The following is an 11597-nucleotide window of genomic DNA, read 5'->3' as shown; positions in this document are numbered from 1 at the left end:
AGGACCGTGTACAAGCTAAATGTTTACGTCATATCTGGCAGACTTGTACTCTTAAAAGATAAGATAAATTATTCAAGTTAAATGAGTAAATTATCGAGCGCATTTGAGATTGTCCCCGACGGTGGACTTTGACTCACTTTCCCAGCATGCCTTGCGTGTTGCTGTCCAGTGAGAAGGAGTGACTGTGTCGAAAAAATCGGCCGGGCGTCGCGTTTTGACATTCAATCGAGTGGTCGCTCGCTACTATGCATTTGTATAGTTCCAAATAAGGACAAACAACAACAAGCGCGGAAGGTGACGTTTGTTGCTCCAGCGATGCCGCTCTTCGCGACTAACCCTTTCGACCAAGATGTTGGTGAGTTAACCCAACCGGGAGGATGCTACATGCTAACATTGTTTGGCTAGTGTCTCGACTGGCCGACGGCTTTTGTTTGAGGCGAATCGAACGCGCAGTCGCTACTTGTAAATTTTAAACTTTGTGCCTCCATGTCGTTTGACATGGCGTAGTGATACACGTCGGTCACCCCGTGATTGTGTGCGGTTAGCGTTGTTAGCTCGACTAGCGTAGCAACCCTGACACATCAATTCATCGGCGTGATGACGAACAGGGAACGTTTTCAACAAGTGAAAATGTAACAAACGACGCGTTTTGCCCTAACTTTTTGTTGTCAACTCAGAAATTAATCGACAGTTTCAAGCACTTCGAACTCTCCCTTTAAAGTTTGCCAATTGTCCTAATCTCTTAACGAAATTCGACATCCGGGTGTATGACAGTCAGTGCAGGTGTTAAAGTTCAACTGGTTCCCAGATTAACCCGCTCCGGATTCTAGGTGTGGGTCAAATGTTGACATGTTTGTGGTTCCTGTCGGTAGATTCGTCACAAGCCTCATGGAAATAGTTGAACTGCCTTATTTTCTATTCATCAATAAACACATGAACCAAATCGGTTCATTTCCACCTCCTGATTGTCTGCAATAAATTGTAAACAGTAAAAAATAAAAACAGTAAAAATAAGTGTCACGAGCGTGACTTGAACCCGTGACGCGGAGGAATAAACACTTGTGGACGTGTTAACCACCATGTCAACTCTAAACTTCACCGGTAAAGGTACAAGTTACTCTGGTCCTCAGTTTAATTTACGGATACATTCATCTTAACTGGCTCCCTGTAATCAATTAGATCTTACATTCACGTCCGTTAGGCCATACATACATACAGTGCATACATACACACATTATACATACATACATTTACACTTGTCCACTGGTAGTGTAGTGGTTAACACATCTGCAGGTGAGGTGTTTCTTTATTCCTCTGCATCATGTGGTCCAGTACTGTTTGTGACAATAATTCTTACCCTTTTTAGTTTTTTTTTACTGTGTTTACAATTTCTTGCAGACAATCGGGAGGTGAAATGGAGGTGCTTTTTTTCACACGTTTCTCTATGAACAGAACAGTTAGGTAGTTCAATGCCATGTGGTTTGTGATGAATCTGCAGTGCAAAAAACACAAACATGTCAAAAATCGACCCACACCTAGAATTGAGAGCCCATTAATCTGGAGCCGATGGAACTGTAACAAAGTTGTACAGTATGTGATTACACAGTTTTTTTTCTAAATATATAATTTAAGTCATTCTTAAGTCGGCATCTAATTAAACATGCAAAAATGTTTAAATGCAGATAACATGAGACATAAGTGTGTGCAGACACCCCCCCCCCCCCCCCCCCACACACACACACAATCTATTGCCAGTTCACCTTACATAAGAGCTCAACATTCACTTTCAAGCTCCAAATCAAGAATATCAATTTTGATTTAAAAAGAAAAGAAAAAAATGTATATATATTTTTGAATTGAAATGATATAATGACCATTTAAGGGCTATTTTTCAATCAATTCCCTTGTTGATACGTTTCTCTTCCCTATAGAGAAAGCAACCAGTGAGATGAACACGGCAGAGGACTGGGGCCTCATCTTGGACATTTGTGATAAAATAGGACAGTCGCGTACTGGGTCAGTACAATGTTTACTACATGCTTTAACAATTATGTTACACGATGTTTGTATGGAGATTTTTAAAGATTCATAGATAACTTATCAACTCACAATTTAAGATCTGCTACAATTTTGGAAAACAATTATGCCAATTTCTTTTTTTTTTCTTATGTTATGGTCCAAACCAGTCAATTAATTTCTGAAATCTGCACTGTCAATTCAAAATGCCCTGTTTTTGAATACAGGGATGATTTTTCTTTCTTCTTTATTTATATGTAAGATCTCTTTGTTGCTTGACAGGCCCAAAGAATGTCTCCGCTCTATAATGAGACGAGTGAACCACAAGGATCCTCACGTGGCCATGCAGGCATTGACTGTAAGCACACACACTTAAAATGGAAAATAAATAAATAAATAATTTCTTATTATTAAAAAGGAACGTTCCTGGGCAACAATGGACTGTCCCATCAAAAAGCTGACATGTTATTATACACATTTTATTATTACTCTGATTATACATTGTAAAACACATAATTGTCAATATTCATGAAAATTTATATGCATATTCTCATACCTTGGTAAAACAGACTATAAATATGTATCTAAAAAATGTGTGTACTTCATGAAATCTATTTTTAACATGCGCCGGCAGCTTCTTGGTGCATGCGTGTCAAACTGTGGCAAGATCTTTCATTTGGAAGTGTGCTCCAGAGAGTTTGCCAGTGAAGTCAGTAACGTCTTAAATAAGGTATCCAATCACCTCCATGCTCAAATTCCAACCTGATACCTTTGCCCTGCCTCCAGTTTGATTATTAATGCTCCTAGGGTCACCCAAAAGTGTGCGAGAAGTTGAAGGCTCTGATGGTGGAGTGGGCTGAGGACTTCCGCAACGACCCCCAACTCAGCCTGATCTCAGCCATGATCAAGAATCTGCGCGAGCAGGGCGTTACGTTCCCCGCAGTGGGCTCTCAGGTCAGGCCACGGCCCTCAAGGCAGTGCAGACATTGCCTTCTGATTGAATACAGCGCGTGACCCTTTCTTTCTCTCTCAGGCGGCAGAGCAGGCAAAAGCGAGTCCTGCTTTGGTGGCAAAGGATCCCGTCACCACCTCAAACAAGAAAGAAGAAGAAGACTTGGCCAAAGGTGAGGCTTGTGTCATTTATTGTAAGTCATTTAAATGGATACTCCTTGTTCGGTTGCTAAATAAAACTCCATCAAAATGATGGGTTGTACAAGTAGTCATCATGATTACAATTTCTTGCCACTGATTGTATTTCAATTTGTATTTAGTTTGAACATTGTAATTATTGATTGTATTTCAATTCATATTTAATTTGAACATTGTCTCTATCTCAAGAAAAAAATGCTATCAGACAATTTTCTTTGTATGCAAACCAAAAACCATAATGATAATAATAATAATAATAATAATAGCAATAATAATTAAGATCATAATGTGAAAATGTTCATATGTTATGATTTTTTTTCAATAATCCATAAAAGTCTATAATAGATCTTGACACAAGTTTTTTTTTCTTCTTTTAAATAAAACTTGTCCTTAAAAATGTATAATTAGGAAGATGAGATGCTAAAAAGAATACAGCATACTTTAAAATGTATGGACATAAATATATAGGTAATGAATTCAAAACTATTTTATTGATTAGCAATACAAATATTTTAGCTCGTAGGTGGCTAAGTGGATCATTTTAATATTAATGATTAAATTGTTTCTGTTCAATAAAAAACCTAAGCATTGTAAAGTCTTTCTTTTTTGTGTGAGAAAATATTTAGTATTTTTTTTAATTTATCGCTAGTAAATAGAATATAACTATTAATCCTGTATTATTAAATATAAGATTTTGCTTGTAATGAATCATGTTAAGGAAATTAGCTCTAGACAAGTCCCGTTAGTTTGTATCAAATGGCTCATGTCAAATGTTTTGTTTCAAGTCATCTGTGTACAATGGTTGAGAATACTTATTGTAAGTAAAGAATGGTTAGATTGATTTGTGTGTGACCACTACTCATTTCAGAATCTAAAAGTACTGTTTGTTAAGGTGCAAAGTGTCCTCCCGTCTTTGTTGTAACTGCAGCCATTGAGTTGTCCCTGAAGGAGCAAAGACAACAGACCCAGATGTCCTTCTCCGGTCTCTACCCCAGCACCTCCGCACTGATGTCCATGCATAAGTCGGACGGACGCAAAGTGCGCGCCATCTACGACTTCGAGGCAGCCGAGGACAACGAGCTCACCTTCAAGTCGGGAGAGATCATCACCATCTTGGACGACAGGTCAACATGCAACACACACACGCGCACATCGACAGCATACGTGTGTATCATATGACTTGAATACATTGTTTTGTCTTCATTTCAGTGACCCCAACTGGTGGAAGGGGGAGACGTATCAGGGGGTGGGTCTGTTCCCCTCCAATTTTGTCACTGCTGATCTCACAGCTGAACCCGAGATGAGTATGTATACATACACAAAACACAATGATTAGCACAGTTCATCATGGGAGTTGTGTTTCAAATCCACCCATGATATAGTGACCATATAAATATTTTTTTTAAATAAAGCTTTAAAATACCCCTCTCAAAAACTTTACACAATTAAAATTCTTAAAACACACTTGTATACCCCTTCATGATTTCATGCTTAAATAATTTAGTGGATTGGTCGTCACTTGCTTCTCAGGTGTGTGTGTAGGCCACTAGGTGGCAGTATCATTCATGCAGCCATAGTACGCACAAATTTGATGATAAACCACAGGAGACATGGCAAAAATGGCTACTTTTCATAGTTTTCACAGAGGATAAAGAATATCTTCACATGTGAGCCCTTTTTTATGTGTTGCTACTACTGATATCACTAAATTAGAAATTGAGGCGCTTATATACTATGGATTATATACTGTGTAAGATGGAATTTAAATAAACAACTTTTGTTTCATCAATTGTGTTCAATACACCTCGCATGTGCTCTAATCACGCTGGGTTTTATTTAATACAATTCAAACAAATGTGTTTTAATAAAAAAAATAATAATAATCCTTGATCTAATAGTCCGATGATAGGTGGCCTGTAATAGTGTCCTTTATTTATAAGTGTAACAAGGATCTTGTTTTCCACCAGTGTCTGCTCTTGTCACAGTGAAGACGGAGAAAAAGACAGTGCAGTTTAGCGAGGACATTCAGGTGGAGACCATCGAGCCGGAACAGGAGCCCGTTTTTATCGATGAGGTAAAAAAAAATATTTATGAATAAGAGTCGAATAAGGGTTGGTTTGTGTGTTTTATGTGTTTTTTTTTTTTTAGGTTTTCATTTGCGCTTTTACTTTTTTTTATTGTACAGCACTTTGGTTGACTATGGTCTTTTTAAATGTGCTTTATAAATAAAATTTACTTACTTGACTAGGAGGACTTTAATTTCTGGGGGTAGTTTTTTCACAGGTGTATTCATGTACTGTCCATATAACCTACCTGACAGAATCACCTTTGCCCTTGTACTGTAGACTCGGGGTCGAGGGCTTGACACCTCCATACAGATCATGTCCTGCAGCTGTGCCATGATTGGGACCTAAAGCTAAAAATGCCACTGTCACACTCTGGCTGGAATCAACTCCACAGATGTAAATCGATAACTGGACAATGTCAGTAGTATATGGCGCTCCCATCCACACCTTGGGATGGACACGCTCAGCGACGGTGTTTTCCGCTCAGGCCTAAGTTTAAAAAGAGTTGCCTTTTATTTTGGCAAACTGTGTCACAAACCTTAAGCATAAAGCTTTAGATAAAATCCCACTCTGTAAATGGCCGGGCTGATTTAGCAAGGTCTTCTGCCGCAACAGCACCTCGCTTTCTGATTTCGCTTTTCTGAGCGGAGCCTGCCAAGTTTTAAGGCCTTGTTTTAATTATTCCACGTTTTGTAGCCTATATTTCACATCCATATTCTTGTCATGTGTTTTTTTTTTCCATGATGCAGTCTCAGATTATGCTGTTTCATTACTGCAACACATTCTCCACACAGAGACACACGGGTTTTCCAGAAAACTTTTCGGATATGTAAATAAAATGTACCATTGGTGTGTGTGCAAGACGGGACTTTGGCACATGACTAAAAATTAAGATTGTGTTAAAAATGTACTTTCAGGACAAAATGGACCAACTACTGCAGATGATCCAGAGTGCAGACCCAACAGACAACCAGTCAGACAGTGTTGACTTGCTACAGTTGGAAGGTAATCCTGCAGTACAAGCTTAAGAGGAGCAGTGGTGAACAAGTACTTGTTGGAGCAGTTTGAATCAGTTCTAGGAATTCAAAAATTAAACACAGTGGTGCAAAATTGAGATTTAAATAAATGGAAATTCCTAAATTAAAATCACAGATACTGTGAGGACTTTTGGGGGAACTATATTAAATTTAGCTATGGAGGATTTTAGATTTGTACATTGGTGTTAAGTAATATGCGGTATGATTTGTATATTTGAGTTGTGTGAAGTGGGAAGTAGATTTTATTTTATATATTTAGTATCAATAGATACTAATAGTAATAGTATCATTTATGCCTATAAGAAAAATCTATTTGTATGCACGTTTGTTTTCATAATAGAATTTGTGCACATTAAAATGAAAAGCAATTACAATCAATATGGTCGACAATGTTAAGCGTGAGTTCAACACAGTACAATTAAGATAGTAATACTGTGGAACTCAGCAACAAAATCATATTTGCAGCCCGAAATTTTTCACAAAATAAAACATAAACTTAAAAAAACGCGTTATGCAATCTACAATCTGACTGGTTAAAAACAAAACCATCCATGAAAAATAGAAAGATAGAAATTGCCAAATCTACAATAAGCATTTGTTTTCATACTTACATCAATTTCTTACATAATGTCTTTCACTTTGCTTCATCCATCTTTCATCCTTATTGCTTTTATCCTGTCTTCAAGTGTTAGGCTTGGTTTAAGCATGACGCGATTGCGAGCTCCGCGTGTCAAATCTTCCGGAATTTCTTTACGAGCGGAAAACATGGCGGACAAACTATTGCTTGTGGAAGTTCACCAGTACAAACACCTTTATGATTTGTCTGAAAATGAATACCGTGCTCTAAATACCATAAACATCTCCTGGCGAGCACCACATTGGGGAGAGATGAGGAGTCTGTTTAAAAACACTTGGAAGAGTTTAGATCGTTTGAATCTCCTCGGATTCTCTACCTCTGTCATACAGTAGTGTTGTTTCTATGTTGTATGGTCCATTTACTGCCACCCATAGTATGGAAGAATATCGTTTGACTGTGAGGGAAAGCCACTTCGAGCATTAATTTTTGCAAAACGCGTGCCGGCGCGTCAACTATAAACCAAGATAGACTTTTGCTGCAGGCTTGTTTTCGTGATGATGTGATTTACGGTGCAACGCAAATGCAAAAAAAAAAAAACATTTCATATTATGCAACTGGAGGATTTTTCCTTCTATGAGTAAGTAAGAAAGAGGGAAAGGCTTCAATGCATGCATTTTTCACACTGGGGGGGGATTTTTGCATTTGCAGGTTTTGTTGTTGAGTTTTACTGTAGTAATCAAAATAAAATACGCATTCAAAGTTGACAGAGCTTTATGGAAACAGTAATTGAAAAACAACAATGGTTAACATAAAAAAAATACATAAAGCTCACAAATTAGTAGTGTATGTAAAGTGTAGTAACTTGTGTTTGTTTGTGACTATTTCAGGAGCATGCAATCAGATGGGACCCCTCATTGACCAGAAACTGGAGGACATAGATCGGTAATTCCCAACACCAAACTCACAAAATGCCATTATCACTGGTCAATCACCACTTGACCGGGTGTATTATCTGTTTGTGCTCGCACGTGCGTGACCAGGAAGCACTCGGAGCTGTCGGAGCTCAACGTAAAGGTGATGGAAGCGCTGTCGCTTTACGCCAAGCTCATGAACGAAGACCCCGTGTACGCCATGTACGCCAAGCTGCAGAGTCAGCAGTACTACATGCAGCAGCCCCCCGCCGTCACCTCCGCGCAACAGCAGGTACCATGAGATCACGCATGCTGTCAAAAAGTCCGTACCCTAACGCCCCCTTGTGGTAATGCAGGTGTACCCCGCCGCCCCCGCGTCAAGTACGTACGGCATGAGTGGCAGCGGTGTGCCGGGTTACAACGTTCCCGTGGAGCAGCTTCAAGGACAGACGCCTGCGCCTAGGTCAGAACAATAATACACGCGCGTGTCAAACCTGCCCAGCACACAGAAATTCCCATCATGTCTTTCAAAAAAAAAAAATTCTACTGTGCCAGCATTGTGTAGCAAACATTTTTACAGATTCGTATTTAAATCCACAAATATTTAAAAACCATCCATATCTATAACCACAGTTGCAAATGTGTAATGATAATCCACAAATGCGTGGCTCAAGTCACAAATGTGTGCAGTGAATTAATAAATGCGTGGATCAATTCACAAATGTCTAACGAGAATCCACAAATGTGTGATGTAAATCTGCAAACTTGTACACTGATTTGTACGCGTAAACACTTGGTTGAATGCATACATAGATTTTGATACATGTTTTAGTATACGGCTCTTCTGTTTAGTCATTCCAACCCCAAAGACGTATTTATATGTCATTACAGAATCCAAGACATTCAATCCCAGGTACTTATTAACAGAACAGCATGTACTAAATGTTAGGATGAAGAAGGATTTGAAAATTGTTGGTACTGAATGAGGTATTAATTTTCTCCTGACATTGTGTTGATTTGACCAGTGAGGCCCACATGTACATGGCTCAGCCTGCCGTCTACAGCGCGCCGAGCGATGCTCACACCTACCCGGGCGGGCCCCTTCCCGGGACCGGTCCCGCCGCTGTCGCACAGGCGCAACCCAACTATGGCGCCCCTTCTGGCCAGATTGCACCGTCCTCCATAGAGCCGCCGCAGGCCCCCTACTCGGAGAAGGCCTTGCTATAGGCCCCTCCCCACAAACACTCGTTCACACCAAAAGTCAGCATTGTAGTGCCAGATCAAACATCTCATCAATGTTTCTTTTGTGGCAATGCTGAAATCCAAGGTCGGGATGCCGACCCTTCCCATTTTCCAACAAAGCGAAAATGAGCACAACTACCAACGCGCCCCTCGTTTTATGCATCATTTTGCACTAATCAGCTGCATATTATATCTCAAGCAAAAAAATAAATGAAAGGGGGGAGTGGAGGGTCAATTTTTTTTTACCATTGGTCACCTGGACTCACAACTTTACAGTCATTCTGAATAAATAATGTTGACTGATTTATGTCTTCTGTAAATGTCAAACTTTTCTCATTTAAAAAAAAAAAAAAACTCTTCCAAGCCTTCTGTTTATTTTTTCAGAATCAGCATTTATTGGAAATTGGAAATAGCCCAGTAAACCTTTATTAGAAATTTGAAATGATGTTAAATGCATTAATTTGCTTTGTGGCAAACCACAAAATTTCCATGCGGTGGGTCAATTTGATCCACAATATAGCAGGAAGGTTAATCATGCTATCCATTCTTTGTCTCGCATATCTTCTCACTATATATTTTCCATGTAATTCCAGTTCATTTAATTTAATTTGATTTAACTTTTTGGCCCTCGTTTTATCTTGTTTCTCAAAAACAGCAATATTCTTCCCTTGCATTGTGTTGGGAGCAAAAAAGAAAGAAACCTCCCAAATATTGTTCCACATCATTAAACTTGAAAATGTGTTAAATTAACCAATTCCATTGTTTATTTTAAGTCATGTATTATTAAGCACTGTCAATCTTTCATACAGTATAAGTCAGTTTGACCCACAATAACATCACGAAAACTTAACGAAATATCAAACATTTCCTTGATTTCACATCAATTTAATAAATAATCCTAATCATGATGTATTCATTGTGCATGTTGACAAGAGAACACATGGAAATGCATGCTGATAATTGAACACACTGTTATTCTGATCTACAGTAAATATCATTTGTATATCTTCTAATATAGATCTAATGATCTATCTCATATTAGAGGTTCACAGCAGTTGGAGTTGTGCTTTTTTTTTCTCCCCAACATCCTGGAAAATTGGAAGGGTTCTATGGCACTGTGATTTTTGGTTGCACTTTTTGTCATGTTAAATTTTTTGACACATGTCCAGTCTGACTCCACAAAAACTAACAGCCTTTGTACTCGCTTATTAGTCACTACTGTGCTAACTGTCATACAAAAGTGGCATTGACTTTGTCTACATTCTGTATACAGTATGTTTTTCCAAGTACTGAAAACTGGCGCCACTTTGATTTTTCGTCTTTTCTGGGGCGAGGTGAGCAAAGCTAAGCATGCACATGGCTCTTGTAAATATCGTTAGCACAGTTAGCGCTCGGCCTCACAGGACTAAGTGGGAAAACAACTCTTTATGTTTTTTTTTGTAGAGTATTTTAATGTATGTATTGATTGTTATGCTATTACAAATCGGTGAGAAAACGGGACAGGACGATGTATGTATTCCGGTAAGAGCGGGGTTTCCGCAAGTTGTACATTAGAGGAAGGAAATCTCTTCAACGTCGCCGTTTGTGATCGTCATATTGTAAAACGAGAACACAAACCTCCTTTTTGTGCATTTCAAAGCTTAACTGAATCAAATGACTTAAATCGCAACCCTATGCTCGACTCCACGCGGGTCAACTTGTTGAAGGCGTTAGCAAAGACGTCACTAACTGAAATAGAGTAACAGGAGGATCACCATTTCATTTTTGCCTTTTTAGTTTGTATGAAATTGATTTCAGGGGTTCTACCTTTTAGGGAGGTGGCTTGAAAGGCAGGTGGAAGGTGCTGCCTGTTTTTTGTTTTGTTTTTTTACGACATGATTACAGTTTTTTTTTTTTTTTTTTTTAAATCAACCTTGGTCTTTGTAATGCATTAAGCATTCTTAACGATTGGTATTCACAATAAAAGGATAAACAGGCCAAATGTACAGAATAGAATGTGTGATGGTATCTGGTGTAATTGATGTTTTCCTAGATTGAAATGTACACATTTATGTTCACTTGATTACATATATGACTTCCTTTAGTACTTTAGGGCATTTAAAATAGGCAAGTAAAATTGAAATGACACAAAATCAAAAGTTTACGAACTGAATTGAAACAATGTTTGATTTTACAAATTCAATTACAAAAATAATTTGATTTCAATTAAAAGTACAATTTGTAAATGCTCTGGACGTGTTAAATTTCATTGTGTGTTAAAACATTTCAAATTCTTTCAGTGACCAATTTTTGAAATGTGAAATGCTGTTTTAATTTCAATGGCAATACTATTTGTTAAAAATGTAACTTCTACTCCAATAATTGAAGTTGAAACGACACAATTACAATTTTAACAACTTTGAATTGAAAGATTGATTGGTGCTAGGAATAAATTACAATTTCAATTTTTTTTCAATTAAAGGTACAATTTGTAAACTGCATTATGTTTAAATGCAATCGTTTGATTGATTTTTTAATTTCAAATACAATTTCAATCATTTAAAAATAGAGTAATTTAATTACTGTGAAATATGCGACAGTCACAATTTTACCAACTTTG

General features: G+C 38.0%; 1 protein-coding gene across 2 annotated transcripts; it reads left to right on the top strand.

Annotated features, from left to right (window-relative positions):
- The first annotated feature begins 93 nt into the window (after positions 1-93).
- On the top strand, positions 94-11228 carry stam (signal transducing adaptor molecule (SH3 domain and ITAM motif) 1). Of its 2 annotated transcripts, none has more exons than XM_088429838.1 (14): positions 94-355; positions 1932-2016; positions 2299-2374; positions 2651-2746; positions 2824-2970; positions 3050-3140; positions 4094-4289; positions 4375-4469; positions 5151-5239; positions 6149-6236; positions 7733-7787; positions 7886-8048; positions 8113-8219; positions 8782-11228. In XM_088429838.1, the coding sequence occupies exons 1-14, from the start codon at positions 316-318 to the stop codon at positions 8981-8983; spliced, it is 1530 nt and encodes a 509-aa protein (XP_088285964.1). In that variant the 5' UTR covers positions 94-315; the 3' UTR covers positions 8984-11228. The 2 variants fall into 2 exon arrangements, with proteins under 2 accessions (XP_088285964.1, XP_088285963.1); XM_088429837.1 differs by having other exon boundaries at positions 5133-5239.
- Positions 11229-11597: the final 369 nt, after the last annotated feature.

Source organism: Hippichthys cyanospilos, chromosome 12 (genome assembly GCF_059441005.1).
Source record: "Hippichthys cyanospilos isolate Australia breed blue-spotted pipefish chromosome 12, RoL_Hcya_1.0, whole genome shotgun sequence".
Lineage (NCBI taxonomy): Eukaryota > Metazoa > Chordata > Actinopteri > Syngnathiformes > Syngnathidae > Hippichthys > Hippichthys cyanospilos.
This window is presented reverse-complemented; position numbering and strand designations above follow the sequence as displayed.

Coding starts and splice junctions, on each gene's coding strand:
- stam (XM_088429837.1), top strand. CDS start 316: ATGCCGCTCTTCGCGACTAACCCTTTCGACCAAGATGTTG. Junction 4,470..5,132: donor CACAGCTGAACCCGAGATGA/GTATGTATACAT, acceptor GTTTTCCACCAG/TGTCTGCTCTTGTCACAGTG. Junction 8,049..8,112: donor TCACCTCCGCGCAACAGCAG/GTACCATGAGAT, acceptor GTGGTAATGCAG/GTGTACCCCGCCGCCCCCGC.